Consider the following 20,444-nt stretch of genomic DNA (forward strand, 5'->3'; position numbering starts at 1 on the left):
AAAGAGGACATTCAGAAAGCCAAGAGACATATGAAAACATGCTCAAAGTCACTAATCATCCGAGAGATGCAAATCAAAACAACAATGAGGTACCATCTCACACCTGTCAGAATGGCTATCATCAACAAATCAACAAACGACAAGTGCTGGAGAGGATGTGGAGAAAAAGGAACACTTGTGCACTGCTGGTGGGAATGCAGACTGGTGCAGCCACTATGGAAGACAGTATGGAGTTTCCTCAAAAAACTGGAAATGGAACTCCCATTTGACCCTGTGATCCCACTTCTAGGAATATATCCCAAGAAACCAGAAACACCAATCAGAAAGGATATATGCACCCATATGTTCATAGCAGCACAATTCACCATAGCTAAGATCTGGAAACAGCCTAAGTGCCCATCAGTAGATGAATGGATTAGAAAACTGTGGTACATCTACACGATGGAATACTATGCTGCTGTAAAAAAGAAGGAACTCTTACAATTTGCAACGGCATGGATGGAGCTGGAGAGCATTATGCTAAGTGAAATAAGCCAGTCAATGAAGGAAAAATACCACATGATCTCACTCATTCATGGATAATAAAGACCATTACAAACTTTTGAACAATAATAGATACAGAGGCAGAGCTGCCTCAAACTGATTGTCAAACTGCAGTGGGAAGGCCAGAGAGGGTTGGGGGGCAGAAGGGAGGGGAGTAAGAGATCAACCGAAGGACTTGTATGCATCCATATAAGCATAACCAATGGAAAAATAATCCAGAAATAATTAGCTTGGAGATGATAATATCTTAACTAGATTTATTAAACTATGGGATCCAGTGTCATACAAAGAAAGTGATCACCCCTAGAAAATTTTATGGAAGTATCAAAGAATGATTAAGAACATTGTATGGGATCTTCAAGGAGTTTTAACTCTATTCTGGCCTCCAGCTTCCTACTGATGTACTCTTCTGCTTTCATTTCTTGTTGATTCCATTTACTTTACTATGAATGATAGTTTGTGAGGGCTCCATTCAGGTGTATACTATCATCATTGTGCTATGAAAAACACAATCTGTAAGTGAAGGAAAATGGTCTTGATGGAGCACAACACTTACAACTCATAAACTACTACTTTGCTTCTAAAAACAAAAAAAATGTGATGCTTTGTCTGGCCTCCAGAACTCTGAAAGAATAGATCCCTGTCATTTAAAAAAAAAAAAAGAAAAGGCGGGGGGGGCTTTGTTAAATGACTTTTTTTTTCATCCTTAAAAACTAAAAGAAGAAAACATTGATTAAAAATCTTTTTCTGACTTCTGTTTTTTTGAAAATCAAGTAACTGAAATGCCTTCTATAAAGTGTTGAATAAAAACAGCAATCACCCTTTGCCTTGGTTGGTTTTACTCAGTGGTTAGAGCATCGGCCTGTGGACCAAAAAATTCGGGTTTGATTCCTGATCAAGGGCATGTACCTGGGTTGCCGCCCAACCTGGCTGGGGTTGGGGCATGTGCAGGAGGCAATCCATCAATGTCCCTCTCACAGTGATGTTTCTCTCTCTCTCCCCCACTCCCTCCCTTCCACTCTCTAAAAATCAATGGGGGGGGGGATATCCTCAGGTGAGGATTAACCAAAATAAGTAAGTTTTTTTAAAATATATTTTATTGATTATTTACAGAGAGAAAGGGAGAGGGATAGAGAGTTAGAAACATTGATGAGAGAGAAACATCAATTCAGCTGCCTCCTGCACACTCCCTACTGGGGATGTGCCTGCAACCAAGGTACATGCCCTTGACTGGAATCAAACCCGGTACCCTTCAGTCCGCAGGCCGACGCTCTATCCACTGAGCCAAACCAGTTAGGGCAGTAAGTTTTATATGTACCTTTTAAATGCACAGACTTCACAGCCAAGCATAAGAAATGACCAGGGTGGCAAAGCAAAGAGGGAGGGGAAAGTGAGGTGAGCAAAAACGTCCCCTGGAGCAGGGGAGGGGGTGGTCCTGATGCCAGGGTGGGGCTTTCACACCCACACAGGGCCAGCAGGTGGACTCTGAGACACCTCCATGAGGCCAGAATGCTCAAAGGGTGCATCAATGCAAGAGTGGACCAGGGGAAAGAACAATCCCCAAAAGCAGTTTCTCCAGTTACTTCAGTCCCAAGGAGCACACTGGAGAGTCTGAGATTCACCCCCATGCCCATCAGTCCCCACAGGAGCGGGGTAGTCATGTGACAGAGTGCAAGCGAGTGACTTCCATCTCAGGTCTCAACACAGGTGAGTGTGCAGAACATGAGCAAGACAGGGATGGGGTACGGGGGGCACAAGGGAGGACAGGCGGCCACTGCGGAGGGTTTGGCCCAGCAAATGGGGGCTGGCTGGCCTGCTCTCCCCTGGGAAGGACTGTCTTAGAATGTACATTCGCCAACACACACTTTAAAGGAAATAAAATGACTTCATTTGAAAAATCAAGTAGATGTTTCCATTTATGCTAAACCCATATTACTGTGATTTATTGAACATCAATATTGCAAATGTAATGAAACCACAGTATCAGAAATACATTTGAAAGTTCTTTCTAAAGGCACCAAGAAAATACAAAAAGTTACATTATAGTCATCCATTTGTAAAATTCAACAAATCAGTCTAGATATTGAAAACTTTTTTCTTCCAGTAGAAACTGCAAAAATATAAAATATAATTTGTGTTTATCTCCCCTCCCTCCCCACTTCCATCCCATCTTTACCTTCTATTTGATTGTAACCTGTTTCAGTGACACAGTCAAAGCTTCGGACAACAGAAGATAGCATGTCATTAGCACTGCTAGTGACATCGCAGAGCAGGAATGCCAAGCTGCACCTTCTGCCTCCCATCATCGTCTTCCCCACACAAATTTTCCCACATAAGCATGTAAAATAACAGAAGTGCTGACTCAGGGAAGTTTTGCTGCTGCTGACTCAGCAGAGGAAGGGCCCTGGGTCCAAGCACAACGGAGGTCGCGGACAGAAAACTTCAGAGTTGAGGTCCAGATGCTGAATTCTACATCAACAAGCATGACCTGTCCTCCCAGCGGCGGCCCATTAGATGCAGGGGGTCCAAGAGAATGTGGACAGATGGGTTCATCTGAACGTTAGGGAGGAGGTGGGGCAGCGCGGGCCTGATGCTGGCAGGATGGGGCAGTCCAGGCACCTCTCGAGCAAGGACCACTGAATGAGTTTGGAAAGGCTTCTCCTCACGTGAGGTTCATGCCTACAGCTCTCCTTTGGTTTCGCTGGGATCTGGCTACAATGTGCAAAAAATGCAATGATGTCTGTGAATTCCATCTCTTCAGTCCCCCGTTCTCCCAGTTACACACTCACCTGTCTGCTGTAGTCTGGGATGGGGAAGGCGGTGGCCTGCTTCCCCTCCGTTGAATGAAGTGAGAGGAGCTGAGGGAGCACCCTCCCAGGAGGGAGCACAAAGAGTGGACGGCTACTTCTGAGAGACAGGGGTGGGGGTGGGGGGGCTTCCTGTGATGAGAAGTGGGCACTCAGCTTGAATAGAAAGAAGCAGGAAAATTCTGAAACTCCACTGCTTGTCTTTGAGATTAAATCCACAGCTACCCAGAGAGCAGAGGTGTGCTAGGCTCCGTGTGAGAACTGGGTAGATGGGATACTGGGGCAACGTGGGGCGAGAAGGGGCAGTAGGTGTTCCTCAGAGTGGCCGGTCCCCAGGGTGGCATTTACCAAACAGTTTCAGCATTAACCCAGGAACTGAACACGGGCACCCCAACACCACCAATGACAGAAACCCCCGCACTGAGAGCAGAATTTCCAGATGGAACAGCAAGTCCTCACCGGGGGCTCCGGCCACCTCCTGAGACGCCCAGCGGCAGTGACTTTAAAGATAGGCGTCCTTGTCCTGTACAGGCAGGGCCATGGGCAGACCCCAGATCCAGGGCCTCCCTGCTGTGGCCTCCTCCTGCCTGCTGGCTTTCAGACCCCGATGGGATGCCCTGGGTTCCCCTGGAACTTTGCCATCGGCTACAAGCCATCTCTGGATGGGGATTAAGGGTCACCTTCACTTTTGGACTTATGCTTTGTATCCAAATTTCCTGCAATCAGAACGCATTACCCTTCCAATTAAAGAAGTTACCTGCCTGGCTTTTCTCTAACAACTCTTCCTGGGATGGTGATTGGAGTCCTCATTTGAAAAACTGTGAACAGCCAGCAAGACAGCGGGACAATGCACTCTCCTGTTTCTTTTCTCCACGTTTTCAACTTCTCTCTACCTCCAAACCCAGACTCCGGGAACTCTAGGTTACATGCTGCACCAAGAGACAGGTGAGCGTAAACCATCTTCAGAGGCCTATTCAAAGCCCCAGAGAGACTTCTAGAAGGAACGGGACATCACCCCGTGAATCTCCACTCCAGTTTGGCCTCCAACTCCATTCGGGTCGCAGAGCACATGCCACAGGACCTGATGCTTCCAGTGCCTTCTGCCTGGAACTCCCTAGATTCCTGCCGGGAATGGGGCACAGTCACCTGCCGCTGAGCGAGTTCCAGCCCCAAGGGCCTGTCTGGCCGTGGAATCCCCATGGCGAGGCTGCACTCTGAACGGATGGGGAGCTGGAGGCAGGTGTGGGGCCACAGGGAACGTCACAGCTTTCATGCCCCGTGGACTGCCAGTCAGCCCCGAGCCTGCTGCCACCTCCCGAGCCTGGAGTAAACCCCACCTGGCCCACATGCCTCACTGTGGCCGCTTCCTGAAAAACTTAGCCCCTCGGAGAGAAATACTGTCATACTTGAACAGACTTAAGACCACTTTGCATTTAAGAACTTTGGTGATATTTTATAAAACACAGAACACACTCTTGCATCTGCCACCAGATAACAGAGGACTGAGCCTGTGCCACTTGCAGAGCGCCCTGAAGAGGGGCTCTGGCCTGCACCTGCCATCCCAGCTGACAATCGGAGGGGGGCAGATGCCACTGAACAAACGCCCGGCTTATGGCAGAAAAGAGCACTCGGAGGCTTTGGGCGGCACCAGTGTCGCCAAGGCACTTTTGGGGAGCATCCTGGGCGCCCCATCCTGGCTGTGAGCGGCCCATGGGGGTGAGTCCAAGGGCTCAAGTTTGATCATGGGTGTGGTACCTGGAGCTCTGCAGTCACAGCCCAGAGTGGGGGGCCGGTGGCCCCGCACACAGAGGCAGGGGGGAGGCTCTGGCTCAGGAGGGCCGTGCCCACGCTCCAGGCAGACAAAGTGTGCGGGGTGGAAGGGGGCCAGCTCCCTGCCAGGCCTGGGGGGAGCCCCCAGCATGCCAGGCCCCAGGTGCGGGGCGTACAGGTGGTGCTTGGAGTCTGGCTCTGTTTTCAGGTGCATCCTGGTAGGGAAAGTGACCAGCTGTCTCTTAGCCACGTCACTGGCTCCCAGCCACACCTGGCTTGGCGACACAGAGTAGCCATCTGCTGCATCCTCGGACCCAGAGTCACTTTCCATCTTGATGGGCACGTTAAGTGACAACATGGGGTTGCACGGGGCCTCCGGGGGCATGGGCACACCTGGCAACTTGATGTCCTGGGCGGCATAGCCCCCCACTGCGAGGCACTGCACTCCCGGCTGAGGGACCTGGTTCTCCAGGCTCCCCAGGGGGAAGGGGCTGCTGGCGGGAGAGTGGACCGGGCCCTGCTCGCCATCCTGCAAGGCTCTGCTCGGCCGGCTGGCATAGGCACTGGGGGCCTGGTGAGCGCCAGGGGAATTCCGGAAGGCAGGGACGGTGCCCGGGGCGCTGGGGTAGGGCACGCAGGAGCCCCGGGAGGTGGCATGCACAGGGAACGGGTCACTCCTGCCGGGCTCCAGCTTTGGCTTGGGGCCGTCCTGACCGTGTTGGCCTGCCGTCCAGCTCAGTTGCCTCGTGGGTCCTGGCGTCTCGAAGCAGCAGTCGTAAGCGTGTGCTTCCCTCCTCCTCCTGACCCCGGAGCCGCCGCTGGGCACCCTCCCATGCTCCTCACCTCCCCAGTCCCTGTGGAGAGACGGCCCATCAGACAGCAGAGCAGAGAGAGGGGAGGGCTCTAAATTAGGGTGGCACTGACTGTGAGGGCCACTCTACGCCCGCACTACCCTGCGGCTCTCAACCCTACAGCCCACGAGCCAGTGTCAGCACCCCCCCTTCCTGTGCAAGACCCTCCCACCGCCAGGGCGCCAGGGGGGACTCTGAGGCTGGGGTGGGATGGGGTAGGGTGGGGTAGGGGTGCAGGGAGCAGCATCTCCATGAGGCACAGGCCACGTGTGAAGTAGTTACTAACGCTGGGAGAGGGGGTTCTGGGTGGTTTCTGGGTGCCAGGTCCTGTCATGTACATTGCACGGTGTGGCATCACCTGTGGTGATGGGAGGTGGTGCTGGGAGGGCGAGGTGGTCCTGTGACCACACAGCAGTGCAGGCCTCCAAGAGGAGAGCCGTGTCAGGGAAGGGGTGGGGCCTGGGGGGGCTGCAGAGGGTTTCCACGCAAAGGGGAGGGCAGAGGACGAGGCAGCCACCCAGGGTCCAGCTCCAGGCGAGGGTGGTCCAAAGGTCCTACAGCCCCCACGGAAGTCCTGTCCCCGTCTCCAGCCAGTCCCCAGACGTGTAATGACGACTTACAGGGCGAGAAGCATGTCTGGGTGTGTTCCGTGTGTATCTGCATGTTCAACTAAGAGCAAGGTTTAGCCATCACGGTCAAGGCCACCAGTCGCTCTTTTCTTTCTTGACACCCGGCTGTGACTGCGGGAGGTGCTGGGCTGGGCAGAGGCACCACTTACCCGGCGGCCCCCTCGGGGTACAGGACGAGGTCGGGGCCACCCCGCAGGCACAGGCATGTGGCCCTGGCGGGAACCCGGGCCCAGCGGCAGGCGTCCATCTGTGCCCTGAACACAGAAATGCCGTTTTCTCCACTGTTTCTTCCTGTCGGGATGCAGAGAAGGGAACGGCGTCACGGGTGCCCTGAGCAGCACCTGGGCCCGAAGGGTGGCTTTGCTCTCTGTGGACACGGCTCCTGGAGCCCCTCAGAGCTGCGCAGACCCGTGCCCCCGGGAACTGGCCATCGCCCAGCCCCAGGAGTGGGGGGAGCCCTCCAAGGGACACTGACACCTTTTACCCATTTAAAAAAAGTGACGGTTTCCCAGCCAGCATGGCTCAGTGGTTGAGCATCGACCTATGAACCAGGAAGTCACGGTTCAATTCCCAGTCAGGGCACATGCCCAGGTTGTAGGCTTGATCCCCAGTGTGGGATGTGCAGGAGGCAGCCGATCAATGATTCTCTCTCATCATTGATGTTTCTCTCTCTCTCCCTCCCCCCCCCTTCCTCTCTGAAATCAATAAAAACATATTTTTAAAAAAATAATAAAAAGGGTAACATAGTGATCTTTTAAAAGTACCTGCTAAGTAATTGGGTTTCCCGTGCAATTCTGATACACACAGACTCCTGGTGGCTTTTGCTCTGCAGAGAACAGATAATAGCAAAATAATATGCAGATGACATGTGCTGACGGTGGAAGTTAAAAACATGACAGGCATTACAGTTATGGCTAGGAGGGGGAGACACTTTTTAACTTGACTCATACTTTTTAACTTTGTATAGATATTAAAGTCTTTCTCAGCGAGAGATTTGCTAAAAATTCCAATTCATGTCACTGTTCAGGCCAATAAAGGCCTAATGGATTTGCTTCAGAAAGTAGACCTGCACACTGGATGATTTTTCAGTGCCTTTACTGTATTCTGGATGGCCAGAGTGAAAATACAGTAAATTCTTGTCATTTACACTAGCTACGCTCTACACCAGAGGTGGGGAACCTTTCTCTGCCAAGGGCCATTTAGATATTTATAACATCATTCATGGGCCACACAAAATTATTAACTTAAACATTAGCCTGCTCTATTTGGTCAAACATTTAATTACCTCACCCCTAATGCCTTGGCTGGGCCCGACCAAATGATGTTTCGGGCCTCATACAGCCCGTGGGCCGGACGTTCCCTACCCCTGCTCTACACAGCCACCGTGAACTACTAAATTAGTGAACACTGAGCCATTGTCCCTGAGCGCGCGCGCACACACACGTACACATACATGCACATGCACACGCATACACACACCCGTCACAGAGCTTAGGCAGAATCTTAAGCCTGAGGAAATGCATTCTGCTAGATTCTTTTTTAAAATTAATTTTCCCCCCAAAAAATACAGGTCCCTGGTGGGTGTGGCTTGATGGATGAGCACTGACCTATGAACCAGGAGGTCCCAGTTTGATTCCTGGTCCACACACCCGTCACAGAGCTTAGGCAGAATCTTAAGCCTGAGGAAACACATTCTGCTAGATTCTTTTTTAAAATTAATTTTCAAAAAAAAAATACAGTTCCCTGGTGGGTGTGGCTCGGTGGATGAGCATTGACCCATGAACCAGGAGGTCCCAGTTTGATTCCAGTCCAGGCACATGCCTGGGTTTCGGGCTCGACCCCTAATGGGAGGTGTGCAGGAGGCAACCCATCAATGATTCTCTTTCATCATTGATGTTGCTGTCTCTCTCTCCCTCTCCCTTCCTCTCTGAAATCAATAAAAATATATTTTTTAAATAAAGAAAAATATAGGCTCAGAAGTGTTAAGTGACTTGCCCAAGGCCATCCCTCTAGCAGGGGCAGGAGTGGGATTCAAATCCAGTCCACCTGGCTGGCCCCAGAGCCAAAGCCTCCTGCCCTGATGTCCCCCGCCCCACCTCTCCATCCCCTGGTCATCTCTGTAGCAGAACAGAGATGGGAGAACAGGGGTGAGAGGCAGAGGCTAAGAGCAGAGATAAGAGAACAGAGACAAGAGAAGGGAGAGGAGAGAGCAGAGGAAGAGGTGAAATGTCTCTCTCAGTGGGAACATGTTCATTGACGACTCAAATATCTGTCACTCTGTGCATGACTATGAATGACTGCAAAGGCCCCTGGGTATTGATTTTGGAGCACAAATAAGTGTTAGCAAGTAGATGGATTTACACATACAGAATCCATGTACAATCAGGCATGAAGGTGTGTCATAAACCTGTCAGGAAAGTTGTGAAGAACTTGAATAGCATCTGCAGGGACAACAAAACACATCCAGAGCAGCCCCCAGGGCCTCTGATTCTCTGAGTTTGCACCTTCCACCATCTCTGAGCTCAGAGGGAAGCGAACATGACGCCTGAACTAAACCTTGGTTTAGGAATTCCATTCAGAGCAGCTGGAAATTCACAACCCAGGAAGCTCAAGGCAGTTGTTCTCTCCTTTCTTAGAATGTTGAACAGAACCAACGTTCTCTGAGGGCCTTTGTCTTTCCCTATTCTGAGTTTTCAGGAAATTCTATACAATATGATACCTAATAATGACTCAACTGGCATTATGTGTGCAACCCCATGCGTTCACAGCACCTGTGCAGCCAGCCTGCGCTTCCCCACATGGGCGCCAGGGGGCGGCAGAAGCCCAGCTTGCACACAGACCTCTAGGAGAGGATGGGAAGGGTAGAATTTTCCTCTCTTGTTTGTAGGGTTGGAAAAACATATGGAAAACAGAAAAGTCACTGTGCAGCTTCAATTATAATGATCAGGCCACAACAGCTTAAAAACACAGAAAACTCGAAGACAGTAAATGAAGATGGAAAATATTTCAGAGTATGAGTGTGTTAGTCCAGGTGGTAAGAAAGCAGGTGTGAGCCCTAACTGGTTTGGCTCAGTGGATACAGAGCCAGTCTGCGGACAGAAGGGTCCCAGGTTCAATTCCAGTCAAGAGCATGCACCTTGGTTGCTGGCACATCCCCAGTAGGAGGTGTGCAGGAGGCAGCTGATCAATGTTTCTAACTCTCTACCCCTCTCCCTTCCTCTCTGTAAAATCAATAAAAAATATTTTTAAAAAAGCAGGTGTGGACAGACTCATCCCCCACCAGGCACATTAAGTCCTTTGCAATGGGCTCTGCACAGTGGGTTTGTCTTTGGACAATAACCTTTGCCCTTCAGCACACCTTCCTGATTTAGCTTGCTTCATCACTTACACTTACAGTTGCTCTCATTGGCTATTCTGTTTTCTCTCTCTCGTGTGTCATGAGATATTACACCTTTAAAAGTGAAAAGACATATGTATATTTCACTAAAAACCACTCCACAAAACTGCTGTCTTAGCATACTGGCCCGTGTCAGGGGCCCGGAGGGCAGCCCCAGGCCCACGGCTGTGTTCCTGGAAGCCACCTTCAGTGCAGATGCGTGAGGCCAGCAGCAGCAAGATGGAGGCTCATGCCATGAAGGCAGTGGCTCCAGCTGCAGCCCCAAGGCAGACCACACCACAGAGCGTGGACATGAGAATGAGCATCTTGAGAAAGCAGAGCACACAGTGGGAGCTCTCCAATCACCGTGTCTGCTGTCAGATTTTCTAATCACCGTGCCGGTGGGGAGCGTCCGGCCCGCGGGCCATATAAGGCCAGGGAACTCATTCGGTCTGGCCCTGCCAAGGCATTAGGGGTGAGTAGTGGGGAGCGTCCGGCCCGCGGGCCATATAAGGCCAGCGAACTCATTCGGTCTGGCCCTGCAAGGCATTAGGGGTGAGTTAATTAAATCTATGACCAAATATAGCGGTTAACTTTTAAGTTGATAATTTTGTATGGCCTGCGAATGATGTTATAAATATCCAATGGCCTTTGGCAGAAAAAAGACTCCCCGCCCCTGATCTAAATGGTCATGGAAGACATCAGAGGTGAATCGTGGGTGCTGAGGAGGAGTGGACGCTCACACCCCCCAAAGGGACAGCTGTGCAGGTGGCCGTTGGGGCTTGACGGGAACTGGAGGATTTAGGGACAAAGGGTGGAGGCAGTGTTTGCTGCCACAGTTCACAAAAGCATTTCTATTTTTCTACTGGTTGCTCCCATAATGTGCTAGCTTAAAAAAACACCACATTTCTCTCTCTTCCTCGCTTTCTGAAGATGGAGAAAATGTAGGAAGAGCTACATGTCAGGCACTGCGCTCTAAGCACCAGCGACGGTGAGCGTGGCTGCCGAGGGGCTTACTCACTTCGCGTCCGTTGCGGTGGAGCCGTCCGCCCTGTGCTTCGCCCGCAGAAACGCACCCTTCATTTTCATCTCTGCCACAGAAGGTAGGAGCACGGGCACCACGACGCAGAACAGCGAGAGCCGAGGGGACTGGGCTGTTCCCGACGGCGCCTTCCTCTTCTGGCCAAACAGGAATTTCAGTTTTCCTTGAAACTGCATCGTCTGATGTTTTAAGGACAGAAACATGTTCACAGAGCGATTAGCAACATGGTCAAAGCAGGTGGAAATGACGTTCCCAGGGATCGAAACACGGACAAGAACCTTATCCCCAGTCACCGAGGAGGCATGCACCAGCGTTTCTCCATGCCTGGCCTCCGTGGGACAGGAACTACCCCCAGGCCTCCGAGTGGTTCCCAGCTGCTCTGGAGTCTCTGTAACATCCTTTAACTGACAAGCATGTTCTCGTGTGTGCACTCACGGGTGTGTGGGTGTGCGAGCCAACCCTCACACGTGAGCGTGAAGGACACAGGGACCTGAGGGGAGGGTCTCCCAGACCCAGCAGCAGCTCTGCTTCCTCAGTGGTCAGGGTGGAGCAGAGAAGGAGGGGTATGGGGGGGGGAGCAAGAAACTGGGGAAACACCCCAGGAGGGACATGTGTAGGGGCCGTGACATCTGGAGAAGCAGGTAAATGCAAAGGAGGAATATTTGTTTCATTCTCTACTGTTCTAAAGTGACTGAATTTGTATTGTGCACAAATAATGTTTTTATTAAGACAATTGTTAATGCAGAAACAAAACAACCAACCAACAGGAAAAGGTTAATGAAACCGCAGCCACCGGGCTGGAAGCGGCCTCTGCACTGAGCCCTGCCTGCAGAGACCAGCGCCCAAGTGAGTGATGCCGAGGGTCTCGAGTCCTGAGGGGGTCTGGCCCTCAGCCCAGGGCCGCTGGGCAGCTCTGATGTGGGAGGTTTTGGTGTGCATTTCCCGAAGGTCTGGGGCTGGGATGGGGGTGGGGGTGTGCGGTGGCTCAAAGGGCTCTGAGCTGGAAAAACTGGCACAAAACAAGATCAGTGAGATGGGCACTGACGTGGCCAGCCGGTAGGCGGCACCCGAGGGCTGGTCTGCAGGGATGGTTCCCTCTTCCAGAGCCACTTAGAGGACGATCCGGAGACACACCACCGTCCTCTGTCTGTCTTCCCTTCCTACATGCATGCTGAGCACCAGCTAGAAATCTCCAGCCCAGCCCTGGACCAACACTCCGGGGCTTTGCCAAACACCAAACTCCAGGGGTTCGTGCCTCCCAGGGCCACAGCCCAGGTATGGAGATGGACCCCCGAGGGGCTCACAGTCCAGGTGGGGACACAGACCTCAGGTAGGGGCCCAAAGTCCAGGAGGGGGAGACGAACTCCTCTTGGGCAAGGGGCCTGGTGGAGCTGGGAGGGTGTGCAGTGGCCGGGGGCAGCAGTGCACACACCCAGGCAGGGCTGGAGACTGAGCCCCAGGGCCCTGCCCTGCAACACTGATTGGGGTCAGAGGGTCTGGTGTTGAATTGCTGCCCAAGGATGGGGGTGCTGGGCCTCTAGGGAGGCTGTGACCCCGAGGAGAGTGTGGGCACTGGGCTGGGGAGGGGAAGCGACAGAGGCTCTGGAACACAGTCTGGGAGGTGGACAGAGGTGTGGCACGGGCTAGGGGCTCTGCTCTGTTGTGCCCCCACGAGGACGTCTCCTCCCTTCCCTTCATCCCTTCAGTGAGAAGCTGGGAGAGGAAATGGTCACACATGAGAAGTGGGAGCACAGTATCTATTTGCAAGAGAAGAGGTTAAGCCAAAAGGCCTGGCAGGAACGTGGTCTCGGTTGGGTGCTTGTTGGGTGTCCTGGGAAAATCTTTGCAAATGAATTTGAAATAAAGGTACAACTAAACATAAATTAAAACCCAGTACAGTGTGAGACCTACTGCAGAGTTTTAACACGTCACTGAGTCATCTCCTCTGTGTGTAGCAGGTGTCTCAAGCTCACTCTCCTTCACCCACCTGTCATCCCTCAGTTCTGCTGAGAACCGCACGCAGGTCACCCCCAGCCCCTCACTTCCCCCTCCATTCCTTCTAACACAGGACACAGGGCACCCAAACGTCACCGGAGCCCCCACCACTCACTCACCAGGAAGCCCGAGGTGCTGTCCAGCAGGCAGCGCACGCGGCAGACGAAGCAGCGCGTCAGGAAGGCCGAGTACTCGGTGGGGCCGGTGCCCCCCTCCTGGGCCCGGAGCAGCCTCCCCAGCATGATATCCTCTCCTGCCCAGGTGGGCGCAGGTGGGGGCAAGAGCCCGAAGGCCGTGACAGGGAAACGGAAAAAGCACGCTGATCAGCTGTGCGCTACCAGGCAGCTATCACCACGTAACACGCCCACTGTCTAGGGCAGTGATGGCGAACCTTTTGAGCTCGGCGTGTCAGCATTTTGAAAACCCTAACTTAACTCTGGTGCCATGTCACATATAGAAATTTTTTGATATTTGCAACCATAGTAAAACAAAGACTTATATTTTTGATATTTATTTTATATATTTAAATGCCATTTAACAAAGAAAAATCAACCAAAAAAATGAGTTCGCGTGTCACCTCTGACACGCGTGTCATAGGTTCGCCATCACTGGTCTAGGACGCAATTCACACGGCCCGGCCCCTGACCTCCCGCCCATCCCCTGTCCCCAAGACCCCACAGTGACAGCTGCTCCCACAAGTGTGCTCACAGTCCTTTGCCTTTAAAAACGTCACTTCGGCCCTTGCTGGGTGGCTCGGCTGGTTGGAGCATCATCCCATACACCAAAGGGGTTGCTTCCCAGTCAGGGCACATGCCTAGGCTGTGGGTCTGATCCCCAGTTGGGGCCAGGACAGGAGCAACCAATCCATGCTTCTCTCTCCCTACCCCTTCCTCTCTCGCTGACAGGAGATTCGACTTGGTGGTGGGCATATGGTCCTACATACAGATTTTGTAAATTAGTAATCCACACATGTAACCTATGTGTTCATGTAGACTAATGTCACCCCAATAAAATCCTATATAAAAAAAGGCCAAAAAAAAAAGCATCCACATTTTAAAAAATCAATAAAAACAAATGCTCTGGTGAGGATTGAGAAAACGAAACACGTCACTTCGGTACGACTGCGCGTGACACCACCGGCTGCTCAGCCTGTCGTCCCTTTTGAGCTTGATGAAATGGGCTCGCGTGTCAGCACCTGGGCTTGCTTCCTTCACTCAGCATTATGAGGAAATTATGCTGTTGCGTGAGGCTGTGTTGGAAACTTTTCTTGAATCGTTTACAACTTCTGGGGAGACTGGAACTCACTCCCCCTTCCTGGGCCCCAGGGGGAGGCACCCTGTCTCCTCGTGCCCGGGTGCGCTTCCCCTGCGCGCCAGTCTGCCCTGCCACCTCCGCAGGAGCTGGACGCCTGCCCAACATGTACTGAGTGGGCAGGGGCCTCAGTCTGGGTCCGGTGGGGCTTTGCCAGGAGGGGGTCCTGCCCACAAGGGGCACATCTGTGAGCAGACAACAATCTCTGGGGGCTTTCTTTTTTAAGCAAATCAAATGGGGCCAAAGGAATTTCCTGGAAGACTGCGCCCCTGGGGAAAGACAAGCACCGCAGCTTTTGGGGAGGGTTCCCGGGCCCTGGCAGAGCCCAGAGAGGGGCAGGAGACACCATCATGCTCAGGAGCCCCGGAGCCCTGTGGGCCGTCTGGAGGGGGAAGAGGAACTCGGGAGCCGTCTCTGGAAGAGGGGACGCTGCATCGATGTAAAGGGAAGGGGATGGAGATTGGGGGCAGTCTCCTGGGCAGTCCACGTGTTGACAAGCCGGGCTCCCAGGCTCGGTGAGACCCACCTGTCTCCGAGCGCAGGGGCTGCCCACACACCACCTGGGGAGGGTCCATGGCCCAGTGGAGCTGCCGGCAGAAGTCCTGGCGGTCGTCCACGTGGATGTAGTCATAAATGTTCTGGTGCATCACGTCCGTCTGAAACATCAGAACAGGTACCCCAGCCTTACCCCAGGGGGTTTTCACACGGCCCCCAGTGAATAGGTACCCCAGGGGGTTTTCACACGGCCCCCAGTGAACAGGTACCCCAGGGGGGTTTCACACGGCCCCCAGTGAACAGGTACCCCAGGGGGTTTTCACACGGCCCCCAGTGAACAGGTACCTCAGGGAGTTTTCACACGGCCCCCAGTGCTGACTACCTCACAAACACCTCATCCAACTCTCTGGAGCAAGCCCTATCTGTGAAGAGAAAGTCCACAGGAAAGACTGGAGTGTGGCCTCGAGGCCATTCCCTCCCTGGGAGGACGGGCCATGCCACCTGGAACACGGAGCCCCCAATCTCCACCCACCTGCCAGGCGGTGACTTCGGGGGCAGAGCGGGAGGCTCAGACCAAATGTCTTCTAGAGCCAAGATCCCACTTTTCTAAATTGGTTCCAACCCTCGGGGACTCAGGGAACTCATCACGCTGTATGATTTGGGCACGTTGCAGCCAGAAGTTTATTAGGAAATCACCCCTGGGGGTGAGGTAGGAGCACCAGTGCCTCCTGGCCAGTGACTTCCTTCTTCCTGGCACCTCCAGGCCACGCCACCCCCTTCCAGGATGCCCCATGGACGCACCGTCCACAGCCGTCTCTCTGGTCCTCTGTCCTCCCTTTGCTCGGCACAGAGGCCGACCCTTGCGGCCCCAGGTCCACGCTGGGAAGCCACCGTCTGGGGCACAGAGGCCACAACCATGGGCCACGAAGACTGTGGCTACTGTCGGTGAAAACATTCTCAGAGTCTGTTGATAAATGACGAGGGCCTGTACACATCTCCCACGACTTCTCCTACCTGTAACTCTGGCGAAGGCCGGCTGGGATGCCCCGAATGTCAAATAAGACATCCTCAGAGAGGCAGAGCAGGAATGTGGCTGTAACTCAAAGTTGGACTCCAACCTTTGTGCACCCCACAGTCCAAACAGACTGCTTTCACAGAGAGAAGGGGACACAGAGGTCAGAAGTGGTGCTGCCCTTGGTCAGTGTTGTCCAGGGTCAGGGGGTCTGGACATGAATGTGGGACCAACAGGCAGAGACCAGCTCCTGGTGGAAGGGGATGCACCTGCTGGCTCGCACCTCACCTGGCAGCTCCCACCTCACCGGAGGTTCTTGTCTCACCTGGTGGCTTCCAGCTCACCTGATGGCTCTCACCTTACCTGGGGCTCTATGATGGCAAGTGCACTACCCACAGGGACGTTTTCCTAATACACTTTTGTGATTCCAGTGTAACATCTAGGCTGGAAAGTACCCATATCGTAAATATACAGCGCGCTGAGTTCCCGTGACACCAGCACCCAGTCAGCAAGCAGGACACCCGCAGCGCCTCGTGGGCCTCTCCCCCTCTCCCTCCCGGGGGCGGTCACGCTGGCCTGCACGTAAGTGGAGCGCTGTGTGCTGTGCTCCTTGGTGCCTGTCCATTCACCCACGTGTGTGCGTGTCGCAGTTTTCACCCCCTCCCCCCATCGTTGTATGCATTTTGCTGCATGGGTACCCCACCTCTGGCGAATCCCTTCTCCTGCTGACGGACACTCGGGCTGTACCCTGTCTGGGCCCGTTGGCGTGACGCAGCTGCGTCTCTGAGAGCACACCCAGGAGTGGAATTACTCGGGCATGGTAGCCAAAGTTCAGCTTCAGGAGATGATGCCAAACAGCTTTTCAAAGTGAGTGCACAAGTCACGCCCTCGTTGTGGCGAGTGCAAAAGTCCAGTTGCTTTTCATTCTCGCCGACATTCGGCACTTCAGCCCTTCTCGTTTGAGCCTCTGCGGCAAATGTGTCATGGTTTCTTAGTGTGGTTTTAATTTGCACATCATGAAATCTAAGGAAATGGAGCATCTCACAGATTTATTGGTCTTTAGATGTGACTGTGTGTGTACACGTGTTATGTGTGTGCGTGCGTGTTGCCCATTTGTGTCTTTTTCTCCATTTTCCATGGAGCCATCGTGCTGACTTGTCAGCGTTCTCTGTCTGTTCTGGTCACGAGGACTTTGTTGGGCGTGTTCCATTGCAAACATCTCCACTCCCTGGCCTGCCTTCCCGCTCTCTTAATGGATCTAACACAGTTGAATTCATCAATCTTTCCTCAGGAATGGGGTTTTGTCCTAAGGAGTCTTTCCTTATAGATCTCCTACTTCTGCTCTGTTATCTCCTAGAAACTTCTACCATCCACCTAATATGTATTATGTACAGTGTGAGGCAAGAATCAAGATTCGTTCTCCTGCCAGTAGATCCAGTTTACCCAGCTCCATTTATTGACCATTTCCCCACCATCGGCAGGACCACCTTTATCATTTGTGCACACCCGTCTGCTCTGACTGCCAGTTCCCCTGTGGGTCCATTTGTCTGTCCCTGCACTGAGGCCATACTATCTTAACTGCTGAGTTTTGTAGGAAGTCTTGTGTCCAGAATCATAGGTCCCCCTAAGTCCCTCCCACTCCCTTAACCTGCTCGGATCACCTTAGCTTTCTGCACCTCCAATTAGCTTGCCAACTTCCAGAAGAGCTGCTCAGTTTTTGTGGTAATGTCATTAATTCTATAACTTGATCTGACATCTTTATGATAATATGAGTGGCCTGGTGCACGAATTAGTGCACATTGAAAGGAAATTAATAAGAAGAAATATTTTAATATTGCTATTCGCCCTTTCTCTATAATAGAAGTGTCAACCAAATTCACGATCTACAATGACAGATCGAAACACACGAGTGCGATTGGCACCAGTGAGAGCTTTATATGTATCGTGCATGCACGAGTCAACATTTATTTTTAAGTTGCCAGTGTGTGTCATATGTACTGGCCGGTCAGACGGTCAGATAGACGGACAGTTGGTCACTTAGCCTTTTATATATATAGATTGGGTCCTCCAATTCATGAATATGGCCTATCCCTTAATTTATCTAGATCTTAATTTCTTTAAAGTTTGTTTTATGTTCTCTGTGTGGTTGAGTCCTTACTGAGAATTGGGTGTTTTTCCATCCTGTTGCAGATAGATGGCGTTTTCCCCTCTATGGCTTTGTTTAAGGAAAAGAGTATGCTGACCTCTGAGCACTGAGCAGTCATGGTTCTCCCTGTGGTTCACATTATTCCCTCGTGAGTTTTAGTCGGTGACCCCAAGCTTTACAGAACCCGGAAGGCAGTGGGCTGCCCACAGGTCTCCCTGGGTGCCGTTCGTCATCATCACACCATAATTATTAACGAAAGGAATGTGTGGAATTAACATGCAAGGTATGAGTCTGCGGCTCAACCAAAACAGGGGACAGATGAACTTAGAGGAGGGCATAATAAAACCGGAAAAGGCATTCCTGACTAAGGCCAATTTGAAGACATTAAATGTGAATTTTTTCAGTTTGAGGAAACAAGGATCTGTATTGTAATAATTAGTGTGGCACGTCTGACCACCCTTCTTCTTTCTTAATCTCCTAGAGCTTGATTCCTAGGAAGTGAGGTCAAGAGGAGTAAATGGTGGGAAAAATGCGAGGAAGGCAGAGAATAATATAACAATTATTCAAATAGACAAAAACATGGCTTTGATCAAGTAAAAGCAGCCATTATTTTAGCTCTAAACCATCATTATGGAGTTAAGAATAAAAGCATTACTTGAACAAAATCCTCATGCCAGCAGTTATCATCTTTACTTTTTCGTGCAAAGTCAACACGCTCCACAGGCGCCGTGGCTCACACGGGGACAGCCTCCCCACTGCTGCTCTGCGCGAGGACAGACAACTTCTTCAATCAAAAAATGGTGACTGAAATATATGCCTAAACCTATGCATTCACCACAAACAGTGCTGGGCCTGAGACAGACAATGGGCTCAGGCTGTGATAGGAAGAATCTGGCTCCTGACTTTGTAAATCATTTTGCACAAGGAGCTCACAATAGCACAAAGCTGTTCTCAGATTTTTATGAAATATTTTGCATAAATTAGAGTTGATGCCTGATTTAATGGCATTTGGAAACAATTTCCTTATAATAAAAGGCAAAACTTTTTTTTTTACTTCTAACTCTTGGAGAGAAATAACCAAGCTCCAATAAAACAAAGGTCCAATGACAAGTTCGGACCTGGAACCAAGGCTGCTCTACAGGACCCCTGCCTTGATCACCGAGCCAACGTCTGCGCTAAGACCTCCAAATAACAGCTAAAGAATTCACGGGGCAACTCTTGGTGACAGCACGAAAAGGCAAACCAAACAGCGTCTCTCTAGACTCAGCCCTGTGCAGGCAATTGAGGAAAGTCCGTTAAAACTTCACCACCTGGGGGCTGGAATCAAGTCGTGTCCATATTCTTGCCCAGTCCACCAGCGAGGGAGCCATTAACCCCAGCTGTGCCCACCAATCTACTGGCCACTTAGGGGTGAACAGCACTGTGTAAATGAGGCACCCCAGAGCTTCTGTGATGTACAGGAGAGGACAGGGGACAGGGAGGGCACCAGGGCTAAGCTGGCCACGCCTGGTGCTTGTATTGTCCTAGGAATGAGAGACTCATCTCAGAATCTGGACATGGTGTATGTCACACACTGCTGAGTGCAGCCAAGGGAGAAACACCCCAGGCAGCCTCCCCTGTAGTGGGGCTGGTGTGGGGACACATCTCAGGAGTGTCACAGAGAAGTGTCCTTTTCCTTTCCTGGGTTTTGGGTGGGACTTCTCATTGCACCTTTTCTTAGAGGAGCCGCCCTTCTGGGTCCCAGCATTTGATGAACCTCAGCTGCAGCTCTTGGCCCCAATGTCTGGAACCATCCCCCGGCTGGTCTGCGGCAACGTTCCAAGTGGATTATCTGCGCATCCAAGAGGGCGTTTCCAGAACACACTTTGTCCTGGTGTTTAAGGCATCGATGCTGCTGGCAAGGACTCGCCAGAGCATGACAAGTGTGGGGGCTGTGCCACAGTCAGCACCATTGCTGCTCTTTAGATTTGGGACACCCTGGACACGTCACACCTCTTGCCGTGACTGAGCCCCAGACGAAGCTGAGGTGTGGAAATGCTTACCTGCTAAAACCTCTGTGATAAGAAAAGCAGACTTTGGAGATGTTTAAACCTTGAAGACAATGAGCATCCACAGGTTAACGGGACCTATCACACGGCAGAGAGAGGGTTTGCTCACCTGGTGGAAGCCCAGGTAGTCCGCGATCGTTGCTGATGCATAAAATATCACCCCTTCCGCACTCACCACCAGAGCAAAGCCGTCCAGGGACTGGAAGAAATAAAAATCGAGTTGGCCTCTAGATACACTCATCCAATCACTCGAAATGAAAAAGTACAAGCATCGTTTTGCTTGAGGTTTCAACCTTTTCTCCCCTGCTTTGTAGTCTGCATTCATAACCCCCAGAAATGCTTCCTTTCCATTTATTTATGATCATTTTGCAACAGGTCCCCAGTTAGCAGATGACATGGGCACTTGGTCATGGTTTATG

General features: G+C 51.8%; 1 protein-coding gene across 1 annotated transcript in view; it reads right to left on the minus strand.

Moving 5' to 3' along the window:
• Nucleotides 1-2,563: 2,563 nt before the first annotated feature.
• Nucleotides 2,564-20,444, minus strand: part of AHRR (aryl-hydrocarbon receptor repressor) — a 64,922-nt gene continuing 47,041 nt past the window's right edge. The window contains exons 5-11 of the mRNA XM_005857909.2: nt 20,135-20,224; nt 14,851-14,980; nt 13,133-13,266; nt 10,998-11,197; nt 7,365-7,426; nt 6,750-6,891; nt 2,564-5,974 (exon numbers count right to left, since the gene is read on the minus strand). Coding sequence (XP_005857971.1) covers nt 4,960-5,974; nt 6,750-6,891; nt 7,365-7,426; nt 10,998-11,197; nt 13,133-13,266; nt 14,851-14,980; nt 20,135-20,224 — 1,773 coding nt within the window. The 3' untranslated portion in view covers nt 2,564-4,959. The remainder of the gene's footprint in view (nt 5,975-6,749; nt 6,892-7,364; nt 7,427-10,997; nt 11,198-13,132; nt 13,267-14,850; nt 14,981-20,134; nt 20,225-20,444) is intronic.

Source organism: Myotis brandtii, unplaced genomic scaffold, assembly GCF_000412655.1.
Source record: "Myotis brandtii unplaced genomic scaffold, ASM41265v1 scaffold115, whole genome shotgun sequence".
Taxonomy (NCBI): Eukaryota; Metazoa; Chordata; class Mammalia; order Chiroptera; family Vespertilionidae; genus Myotis; species Myotis brandtii.